General features: G+C 40.6%; 1 protein-coding gene across 8 annotated transcripts in view; it reads left to right on the forward strand.

Moving 5' to 3' along the window:
- The window catches only part of KAT6B (lysine acetyltransferase 6B), a 174,588-nt gene that overhangs the window by 158,248 nt on the left and 4,200 nt on the right, over positions 1 to 12,140 (forward strand). For all 8 annotated transcript variants that reach the window (XM_019745942.2, XM_074339632.1, XM_019745944.2 and 5 more), the window contains 4 exons: positions 5,435 to 5,666; positions 5,992 to 6,151; positions 6,760 to 7,122; positions 9,281 to 9,572. In XM_019745942.2, the coding sequence (XP_019601501.2) occupies positions 5,435 to 5,666; positions 5,992 to 6,151; positions 6,760 to 7,122; positions 9,281 to 9,572 (1,047 nt within the window). The remainder of the gene's footprint in view (positions 1 to 5,434; positions 5,667 to 5,991; positions 6,152 to 6,759; positions 7,123 to 9,280; positions 9,573 to 12,140) is intronic.

Genomic DNA, 12,140 nt, shown 5'->3' on the forward strand with positions numbered 1-12,140 from the left:
TATAAAATTAATAGATATAGCCCTTATCAACAGTAACTCTTAAGTAAAGTGTTTTACATGTAAAGAGGACATGAGACCAAAACTTTTTTGAGAACCACTGATTTAATGAATAAACCCTTGCTATTCAAGCGAGGTCCATGGTATAGAAACTTGGTAGGCCCCACCCCAGACCTACCAAATCAGAATCCAGATGTAACCAGAGGTGAAGGTCGAGAAGCACAGCCGTGGAACCAATGCACAAAGCCACTCAGCAGCTCAGTGACCTGTAGCTAAATTTCAGTCTGGTGGGCTTTGGAGATTCCTGTCCCGGTTCTGTATCACCAGGGACCTGAGTGAAGTCTCCAACCTGTCTGCAGTTCTTTAGTCCCACTCTCTGTGCAGTGGCTCTCCTACTGCACAGGTGGTTTCCACATCCTGCTCTGAAGCAGCAGTTCCACTGCAGAGTCTGGAGCAGCGGTCCTCCAACTTGAACACACCAGACACCTGGAGGGCTTGTGAACGCTAAGTGCTGGGTCCCGCCCCCGAAGTTTCTGAGACACAGGGCTGAGAATTTTGCAGTTCTACCAAGTTCCCAGGAGATACTGATACTGCTGGTTTGTTCCCCCTCTCCAAAAACCACTGGTCTATAGGAAGTGGATCAAGAAGTCAAGCAGTATTTAAGTTGTTCAATAATTACTTCAAGCCCATGGAATTATGGGAGCGATGTGTTAAACTTCCACATTGTTAAAACCAATCTCTTAAAATAGAAAATATCTCAAAAATTCAGCATTTTCCATTTTTGCTAGGAGGCATCTATATGTTTTGGTAACTAGCAAGCAGCAAGATTTCAGGCAGGTCACAGGGCATTTAGAACATTCCCGATGTCTTACAACAATGGGGAAGGCTAAGGTTCAGCCACCTTCTTTAACTAATTGCAAAATCACCACAAAATTTCAGCGAGGAGACATAAATAGCCTGTCAAGTTTATTTATCACTATTTAAACTGACATCATGCCATCCATCCACTTGGTCACAAAGCTGCTTAACCCCAGAAACCAGTAACAGATGAGCGTAGACCAGTGAATTTCCGTCCCTAATCACGAGATACATGGTTAGAGCCATGGGATTTCCTCTGCTCAAGAGCGGCCATAAATCCCTGGCTAGCAAACCCAGTGCCGTCTACTGATAACAAACCTTTCAGCAGGGTTTGCTGAGCTGAACAGGTGTATTATGAAAGGTGAGTGATCCTTGAAGATTATCTTCCCCTAAAAGCAGCTAGTTACCCCAAACTCACATAATCTAGACAGGTGGGAGTTGGCAGTAGCTTGCCAAAGTTTATACTTTTGTATTTGTGGAAGTTCATATAGTCTGGTTCCAGGTGGTAGAAGATGAAGGTGTGCACAGGTGAGGGATGGCTGCCTTTGTGGGGGTACATTCTTATCCATGTCCATACCCTTGCGTAAGAACATTATTCCACTTCTAGACCCGTCTACAATCTTGAAATATTACTAGTTAAAAAGGGAGGAATGTTTCATATTTAAAAAGGGTTAACCTTGCAGTTAATGTGCTGGGAGTTTAATTAATTTGGGAATTGAGGTTTGTAAAAACAAATTTTGACCTTGTCTAGATAGTTCCTTCCTTATCCTAATGGATCTGTCTATAGGAATGCAACTTTCTACCACCTTTTTTCTCCCTAGAGGAAGGAGTCAGCCATTTCAAACACAAGGGATCAGGGCTAGTTAAGATGACAGTTGGTTCTCTTACTACAAGTAGGTTAGCCTTTAAGCAAACACCGTGGTAATCTTTTGAATTAAGTGTTTGGTCCATACACTGAAACTCATTCCCCTGGATGAGTAGTTCCAGTGAAGCAAAAGAAGAAGCCAGCTTTCACTAGTATCAGGACAGTTGACGTGGGTGAAGAGTTTCCAGGCCAGTCAGCTTTCAGTTGCAAGACTCCCAATTTGCAGAGTGCTGTTCACCAGCACCTCTGGATCACAGACAATTTAAAGGGAATAATTTCACAATGTAAAAAGGTAATATACGAGCGATTAATTACATATACTGCAGCTACTAGGATTTATCCTTCAAACATCACGTTGTTTTCAGTCTGAACAGCCAAGGATCCCCAGGGGTAGTTCAGGTTTTCTGACTGAAAGTATCCTAAGGAAAGGTGTTAGAGCACCATGGGAGTCTATTCACCAGGGGTGTATTGTACTTGTTTCAGATGCTTCAGGATAATACATCAGCTTCTAAGATAAGTGCTTTTTATTTCTCTGCATCTTAGATTATTTGGAATCTTTTTGGTAAGTTAAATTTAACAGCTGTAACTTAAACTGCCACATCTCTGTAACTATTCATTAAGTAAACATTCTTACCAAAAATTATCCTGTCAGTAGGCTATATAGTAATTATTATTTGAGGAGCCTAGAAAAAGCAGAAGGAAACATGAGATGGCAAGAAATTCATTATTTAAAACATTCCGTGTTATGAAGGTCAGAGCAGTGAGGTGCCACCTGCTACAGCTTTTTTGGGGAAAAGTATCTGATGCAGGAAAAATTTAAGTTACATATTACATGAACCTTGTGCACAAATGAAGTAGAGTAGACATGACACAACTTGTTCTTCTCAGCTGTATAAGTTACCATTCTACAAGTGATTTCATTTAATGGATCCGAAATTTATCCTTGGTCATTTCTTTTTTTTACACTTTATTTTAGTGTATTTTTCCAGAAGCCATCAGCTCCAAGTCAAGTAGTTGTTTCAATCTATTTGTGGAAGGTACAGCTCACACTGGCCCATGTGGGGATAGAACCAGCAACCTTATTGTTAAGAGCACTGCTCTCTAACCAACTGAGCCAACCATGCTTGGTCATTTTGATTGTTGAAGTTTATCCCATTTAAACCAAAAATTTCTCCTTCTGGAGGAGGCTTTGTAGACTTACAAATGGCTCCTTTCATTGGTGTAAGCTCCTTGAGAGTCAGAGAGAAGGAGAAACTAGCTGCAGGCAACGCAGTGACACCTTCAGAGGGTGGCCTTGTATGGTCTGTCATGTTGATGCATGTCATCCCTGAAAACCTGCTTGATGTTTTCTGGTTGGAGTTGGGGTTTGTAGTTCTTTATCCAGCACCCAGGAAAGTATGGTTTCCTGGCAGGTGTTGGCAGCTTTCTGCCTTGTCGCCTTCCCTAGCTCCGTGTGGAGGTGTTTGCTGTGCAAGTCCAGTGGGCTCGGGATATGCACACTGCCTCCCCTGCCCCCTCCGGCCCCAGGACTCTTCTATGGCAGGTGTCAGTCAGGCACGACTGTTTTCAAAGGAGCGTCCCCGGAGACAACCACTTAACATGGGGGGAATAGCAGGTGCTGAAAGGTTTATGCCTAAGTGCTCTCTGCAGATCCCAAGTTGCTTCATAGTTCCAGCGGCCTAAACAGTGTTGGCTCAGGCCGTGCGTGATAAGGTGTATCTACTACCTGAGGGTGTAAAAACATGAACAGCTGGATAAAATATGTTTTGGGAGGATTCTGGCTGCTTGCTCTCAGCCCAGAGTAGGAATTGTGGGAAGAGAACACCGAACAAAGAAATACCTGTGCTTCCTGGATAAGGTTGCTCATCGTAGTGGGGGACATAAGGTAGGTAGGGCACATATCACCTTGTGACCATTTGGGTTGTACAGAAATCTTTCTGCTAGGCTGAGGGGGGTGCTTTCTGTCCCCAGCTGTGGGGCTCAGATGAGAACGAGTGAAGGGCTAGGGAATTTCACAGTCACTGCAGGGTACTTCTAATTGTGGCATCTCATGGACAAAAGGGGGATAGCTCTATATCCAGGGTGTGGTTCTCTTTCCCCCAGGAGGATAGAGCTGGGACCCCGAGCTAACTGCGTACATTTCTCAGCATGTTCCAAGCACTTAGAAGGCAGGTGATGGATGCACCAGTTATGTGTGTTCTAGACTTGGGCATCCTTTGTACGCTGGCGACAGAGTTTTGCTCCATAGTGACATGGTACAGGCTGGATTCGGCACAGTGGCCGCCACGTTAGCATTCCTGACACACTGCTCTTGAAAGCCTCTGCGTGCAGCCGAATGATGTGTGGGCAACGGTTTGACTGTAAAATTTTGTGGTGTTTTTCCATTCAGTCAAATTCTTTGCACTTAAACGTGAGTTAAAGAGACAAATAAGTAAAAAAAAAAAAAAATCAGCAAAACCTAAAGTTAAATATATGCCTATTCTTTATAATGGCATTCAGATTAAAACCATCAAAATGCTGTTTTACTCCAGGGTCAGGTTAGATTTCTTGTTCTGTATTTCTGCATTATTTACAGTGATTTTGAGAGGCAAGAAAATGCATCAGAACCTTTTCTCCTAACAAAAAAAATCTAAAACTGAGAAAATTCTTGAGAATGCAGCCATTTTGGAAATGTAGATAAAGAAGAAAAATGCTGAAAAGGTTTGGGTGGTTTACAGAGCAGCATGATTTTGTAATTGCTGCCACCTACTGTATATGGTTGATGTTTGTTTAAATTTAGGAAGTTCATGAAGGTGAGGCTGTTGAAATAGATAATTAGAGCAAGGTAGACGCCATTAGTTTATAGCATTTCTTCTCTGCTCCATAAGTGGCTCTTAATTACCAAGACAGCCACCAGCTTTCATTCATTACCTTCAAGTGGATTTAAAGTTTTTCTCATTTTAAAGTTCCTTTGCCAAAGAGCCTTCACAGTAATGCTGTAAAATGCACGTTCAAAAGCTTACCGTGCTCAGGGATTTTCTGAATATACATGAAACAGTGTGCTTTAAGGAGATTGTTTTAATTTGTAGGAACAATGTTCTGGGGTTGGTTTATAAATTAATTTCCATGAAAAAGGTGAAAATAGACCTAGTGGAGCTGATGTAAGTTGCCGCAGTGGACTTAAAAGACATTCTTTCATTAGTCCTAAAGCAAAGCTTCAGATCAGCCTGCTAGTTAAATGTAACAAGCAATATAGAATCTGAGTCGACAGAGGCCCTTCTCTTTTATTGAGACCCAGCTGTCAAAGGGTCATTAGGTCCTTCCTGCGGAAAACAACTTGCCCATTAATGTTTGGGGTGGTCGCTCGACAGGATTTCTGAGTAAGTGCCTGACATTTACTTCTTGAAAGAATGTAAAGCTGGTGGGGAGACTTGGATGTTGAGACTTATCAGTAGTGTCTTCAACCTTGGTTTTGTTAAATATGCCACGATGTATGTTTGGAATGAGACCACTAGCTACGGGAATTGACTTAAGTGCCACCGTGAAAGAGTCGGAAGCATAAACTTCATGGCGATCAAATCACTATACCTGGGAAGAGACTGCACACATAAAATGTGTGCCCTTCTCTGATGTCATGTTTTTGCCTTGTTGCTACTTAACAATATTATGAGTGGCATCCCGCCTCCATGTCTGAAAACAGCACAGTGAGGTTGACCCTGGTTTTTTTTGTCCCAGGCTATTTGCTTTCTAGAAGAGAAGGCCAAGCAGGGTCTCCTGAAAAGCCACTCTCTGACCTGGGCCGTCTCTCCTACCTGGCCTATTGGAAGAGCGTCATCTTGGAGTATCTCTACCACCACCACGAGAGACACATCAGCATCAAGGCGATCAGCAGAGCTACAGGCATGTGCCCACACGACATCGCCACCACTCTGCAGCACCTTCACATGATTGACAAGAGGGATGGCAGGTGAGCACCAGTGCCCCGGGCAACCCTGGCTGCCTCTCAGCATCTTACACCAGAAAGGATCCCTGGAGTCAGGCAGATTCATTCCAGTAGAGATAAGAGGTTTCCCCAATGGTATTATTAAAACCTTTCTCCTGAAAAAAAAAAAAAAAAAAAGGGAAGTGACACTTTTTTGCTGGTTAAATTTCAATTTGCTGTACCTCTTCACTGATGAGCTTTCTGATTTTTCCTAACCCAGGTAATATTAGTGCTAGCATATGTCATTATGTGAAGGTGAAATGAAATTTCAGCTTTTGATTGTGCTTTGTTCTGCCTCATCACATTACAGATTTGTTATCATTAGAAGGGAAAAGTTGATATTGAGCCACATGGAAAAGCTGAAAACCTGTTCCCGGTCCAATGAACTTGATCCAGAGAGTCTGAGGTGGACCCCAATTTTAATTTCTAACGCGGCAGTTTCTGAAGAAGAGCGAGAAGCTGAAAAAGAGGTAATGATTGGCTTCATCAGCCTAAGTTGTGTAACTTCAATCTCGTAGCATTCTTGAGCTAAGGAAGTCATTAACATCATTGTCAAAAGCTTGGTTATTATAGAGAGAGCTTGTGAAATGATATGGCACTAATTTATCTAACTGAGGTTGCATGGTAAGACATGATAATTTTATTGAATTGAGTATGAAAAATGAAACATTTATCATTGATCACAAAGCAGCATTTTTCACTACTGACAGCATGTAATCAGATCAAATTTGGTGCTGAGCTCCAAGGCTGCAGTGTCAATCGATTCTTTGTGTTTATGAACTTGCTTAAAGTGCTCCATGCCAGTGAGCATGTAATGTAGTGATAAAGGACTCAAATCAATTCGCTGCATCATTAATACTGCTAAATATCCCATGAAACCCAATCTTCTTTGATTTGTTATCCTAACTGATGTCAGAGTCCTGAGATGATGCAGCTGGAATGTTGTTTGGCTGGCTGGCTGTCCTGATCAGAAATGACTTAGAGATCCTTTGCCTTTGATCCTGAGAGGCTCTGTCTACGTAACTGCCCTCTCACTGGCCCACCATTTTTACCCTCCCTCCCTCCCTCCCTCCCTTAGGCGGAGCGGCTCATGGAACAAGCTAGCTGCTGGGAAAAGGAGGAGCAAGAAATCCTGTCATCTAGAGCTAACAGTAGGCAATCACCTGCAAAAGTACAATCGAAAAATAAATATTTGCATTCTCCGGAGAGCCGGCCAGTGGCAGGGGAGAGAGGGCAACTGATGGAGCTGTCGAAAGAGAGCAGTGAAGAGGAAGAAGAGGAGGAAGAAGAGGAGGAAGAAGAGGAGGAAGAGGAAGAAGAGGAGGAGGAAGAGGAGGAGGAAGAGGAGGAAGAAGAGGAGGAGGAAGAAGAGGAAGAAGAAAATATTCATAGCTCTCCTCCAAGATTAACTAAACCACAGTCAGTTGCCATAAAGAGAAAGGTATGTGTCTGTTTGGGTTTTCAGTCTGTGAGTCAGTTTCAATCAAATCTTATTTGTCATTGCAAACATTCTATTAGTATTTGTTTCACTCTCTATTCTTTAGATGTAGTTTATTTGTATCCAGTCCCACAGATCATATATCATCATCGTTTATCTTACAGTCATGATTGTGTTTACTTTTTGAGGTTTGTTAGTGCTATGACAGGAAACCAGGGATGGGCTGGCTTTCTAGTCTAGTAGTTACTGCCACCTGCTGGTCTGTGGGACTGGAGTAAGTCAGGCTATGGGAAGCGACGAGGGCCCTGGAGAGAGCGAGCACTTAAACCACCTTTCAGGGAATTGTGATGAATGCACCACGGCCTAGAGAGGCTAGGAGACGTGTCCAGGGTGACATAGCGCCTTAGAAAGGAGCCAGCCCGGATGAATGCTCAGGCTCCAAGCCCAGTGCTCCTCATTCTCTTTCTTTTTCTTGTTCTTGGCATCGAATTGTTAGGTGTTTTAGGACCTTCATTTGGATGCTGATATTTTGCATTTGTGGCCAAGTACACATGACTGAAATTTCTCGTATCTTAGTAGCCTGGTGGTTTCTCTTCGTACACCCTGTGCAGAAAGTAAAGATGGATTTGGCTTTTACATAATTGCTCAGCCCCGATCTGATGTCTTTGTCTTCAGTCTCTATCCGTGACATGAAGAGGGGAAAGATAGTATTAGTGTAGTCACGACTGATGGACATAGCACAATACAAGTTAAGACTGCCACAAGGCCATCCTATGCGACATCTGTCAAAGAACCTGCTGCTCTGATTCCCGGCTTGGTACACTTTCTTCAAAACCTGGAATCTTCTAGTGGGAGGGCAGCTGTGGGGAGGTGGGAGAAAGGACCTCAGGGTTATGAATAATGTTTTGGTTTCTTACAAGGAAGTTGTATTTGTGTATTGTGTATATAACAAAAAGAAATTTGTCTTAAAAACATCAAAAACCAGAATCATCCAATACATGATATGAACTGCCATCATATAAATGGACTCACCCTAAAGAAAACCAGCTCTTAATATTGGCTATACTCATGTTTGGGAAAATTCTAGTGGATTAGGGAGGGCAAACCAGTTGGGGGATTAATAACCATAAATGTTAAATTACAGGCTATGATTATCAGGCTTATCTTATATACACTCTTTAGTGAACATTCAGTGAGTTAAAAATGTAAGACACAATAATTCTCGGATACAGTGTACCTAGAGTTTGCGTTTTAGCCACACAGTTTGAACCCTCCTTTGCAATGTATTTTCAGTAATTTTGGGGGCCTATTATTTTATGGGTTTACATTTTAGGAGCAAATCTTCCTGTTATTCCTATTTTTAATTTTGTATCATTAAATATTTTTTGTTTGGGAAAACATATTTTATAATTGAAATTATGGGGCGTCACTTGTGCCAACCTTTAGTGCAGTTAGAAAAAAAGTTTATATCTTATAGAAAAAATAAGACAGAGCTCACATCTTTTATTTTTTTAGATGCTTTTTATATTAAAATATCTTATAAAATTATCAGTTGCTGACATCCCTGGAGCCACCAATAAATGACTCTGTTAATATTTTAAACAGTAGAGTAATCCTTTCTTCAAGTATCCTTTCCTCTTCTCTTTTTATTATTCCTGAAGTCTTGTGAAATGGGAACAAGGAGGCTAGTCTTGTGTACCATCATCCCTCCTAGAGGGCTTTGCATGGGGCACGTGATCCTTGAACAGTTACCAAGTATTAAATGAGTGACCCAGTGGCTAGTTAATTATTGCAACATTTATAGTCATCCATGATGACTTAATAGCTATGATGTACACGATATTGAAGCCAGCAAGTTCTATTGGAAAATATATCCTAGAAAAGCAAACTTAGCTTTTAAAATCTACAGTTAAGCTGCTAGGATGTTCCCTCTCAAAGCATCTGCTTGAGTAAACAACTGTTTTATTTGGAAGACACTTGCCTCTGTAGTTGGAGCCCGAGAAGGATGTTAAACATCAATGGAAGGTTAAATACCAAGGCAGTCCAGAAGTCTTTACGTGTAAGAGTCTCAGACACATGTTCAGTACGTGTTTGCTGCATATCGACTCAACCATTTAATTTCTCATGAGCTCTTATGTATTACATTTGGAATTAATTTCAGAGGCCTTTTGTACTAAAGAAGAAAAGGGGTCGTAAACGCAGGAGGATCAACAGCAGTGTAACCACTGAGACCATTTCTGAGACGACAGAAGTACTGAATGAGCCCTTTGACAATTCAGATGAAGAGCGGCCAATGCCACAGCTGGAGCCGACCTGTGAGATTGAAGTGGAGGAGGATGGCGTGAAGCCAGGCCTGAGGAAAGCATTCCAACATCAGCCTGGGAAGAAAAGACAAACAGAGGAAGAGGAAGGAAAAGACAATCATTGCTTTCAGAATGCTGACCCTTGTAGAAGTAAGTGGAGGAATTATAAAAGTCTTACCTTTGTGAATATCTATACATTACTGCCAAAAAGCAGGCAACCGGAGTCACGCCCAAAGGCATTGCTGAGGATGTGTGTACCCACCCAAAATAAGTGCTCATCTGTCCTTTCTCATTCATAAAAGGTTCTATCCCTTCTTCCTGAAATTGGATTTTATGGTAAACAACTTCTAAGGCCAGAACATTCCTCTAGGTGGGTTCATCTTACTTTCCAGAAATTGGCTTATCCTCAAAAACTTTGAAGTCAATAAGAAATACGCTGCATTTCCTTGATTCTAATGTGTACCTTCCCCCCCACGTTGGCAATTTCTGAAATAAGGGTAGATGTTATGATCAATGTGAGCATTGAATTCAATAGTTTTTCCCCTGAAAATCTTAGTAAATCTATGGTGCATCTTATAATATAATGAGTGGTGTGTTAGGATATATTATTATCAAGAACCATCACTATTAGCTTTGTTAATACAGGGTAATGTAGAAATCAGGAAATTGTCCATCCTTTTAAATTACTGTTTTACAGTTGCTGCATGGAAGGGACGCCCACCCCATCCTCTAAAAAAATACTAAAACACTAGTGAATTGTCTCTGATGCCCTGTTTAAAAGCAACCACCCCTTGCCTATTGGTCTGGAAACTTGTGTTCCCAGCTGAGTCATAAGGATCTGTGGGACAGTTTCTCCACTTCACTGTGAAATGACTTCCTGTATTCAAAACTTCCTGTATTCCCATTTAGGGAACAGGCCATCTCATTTCCCTGGGCACCACAGGTTATCACTCTTCACTTTGAAAAGCCAAGATTTTAAGAACATGAGCAAGCGTCTTCTTGACTTGCTTAATTAACAGGAATACTATTGCTGCATACGATATTTTGCTGAGGGAATGACATCTTAAACCTGGGCATAGAGGAACCAAGCCTTATTCTTTAGTTTCTTTAAATAAACAAACATATAAACATAAACAACAAACTGTAGCAAGAAATCTTTTTTAAGGAAATTGAGCCGGATTTCCCTTGTTAGCTGTCTTCTCAGGAACCTGTACATGAATCATCACTGCCTTCATTCTCCACTTTCTGCCATTTGCCTTTAAAAATTCTAAGTGGCCATATTACTCCTGATTTCCTTTCAGGATCTTCTTTCTTTAAAAATAATTATGAGAAAGCTCATTTTCTGATTTAGAGAGGTTTCCTACAAAAGCTGGTAGGTCCAGTAGCATGTGGGAATAAGAATGTGGAATCCAGAGGCATTGGCGTGGGTTCACCTGTTAATATGAATAGAAATGAACATCTTGAGATGTCTGCTAACTGGGTATTGTACTTTGCACTTCTGAAGGAATCCGTCTACGTCGCATATGTGCTCTTTTCAGCTAACCAATTTGTAGTACTTGCAGGTAAGTTTATGTGTAATCTTACTACATAAATGAGCTAAAAGCTCTCCCTGCTTTGCACTGATTGGATTAGAAATCGCTTCACTCTGGCAAAGGGATCTGTGTTCCACATTGATGGTTAGATCTTATTTTTGTTCTCTAAAATAAGTTCTCCAAATTTTGTTCTCCTAATAAGACTGTTTCTCTTTGTAAAGCTTTTCCTTTAAATTGACCCCTCCAGGAGACCAGTATTATCTTTAATTTTCTAAAGATCTTAAGAAGATTTGGGTATTTTCTATCTATATTTATTCATGTGTTTATTTGCTTGCTTATATTTATAGAAATATATTTACATATTTGTGTATATTCATATGTGTATACATGTACAGTAAAAAGAAGATTAGCTGAACTAAAATGAACTTGACAGTTATGGTATGTTTCTTATTTACTTTAATATTCAAACCATACATTGGAGCAGCAAATTGATCCAAAATACAGTCTGGACAGAATTAGTGATAAAAATAATACCTGTGTCTTAAATGTTCAATAATTTCATGGTAAATACATCATAGTTTGTGTCATGATGATCCTGTAGTAGATTATAGATGCATTTGTGTTTTGGGTATTTAGTTATTCATTTGTTTCAGAGGTACACAGTTTATTTTTATGCCAGAGAGAACATTCAAATCAAAGTAAATAATATCATCTGAGATCATTTAAATCCAGTAATTGTCCATAAACCAAAGTTCACTTTCTCAGGATGGATATGTGAGTTTAGGGCTCTATTCATTTCTCTAGTACAGTGGTGATTTGTCTGTGAGCTAGCATTAACCCCTTCCCCCTGTATCTCCTCATTTGTAAATGTTCAAATGGATATTTTTACATTATGGAATTCCAGGCTTTCGCATCAGAGAATGTCTTGTTTGTTAAATTTAAATAAGTTTATTAAGTTGCCATGTGCTTCCTATAAACAGCACAGCTTTCTGTCAGACATGCGTGCGTGCGTGTGTGTGTGTGTGTGTAGCATATATTATTTTCCTAGGCCTAGGTTATTTACTCAGTTTATACCACAATATTATTCTACATTAGTCTTGATTATGTCTTTACCCTCATCTCTTAAAATGTTAAATTGAAAGCAGTGCTTGCTAATTAATTTAGAGGAATGAATTCAAGTTGTTCG

This window comes from Rhinolophus sinicus, linkage group LG07, assembly GCF_036562045.2.
Source record: "Rhinolophus sinicus isolate RSC01 linkage group LG07, ASM3656204v1, whole genome shotgun sequence".
In the NCBI taxonomy this organism is placed as follows: domain Eukaryota; kingdom Metazoa; phylum Chordata; class Mammalia; order Chiroptera; family Rhinolophidae; genus Rhinolophus; species Rhinolophus sinicus.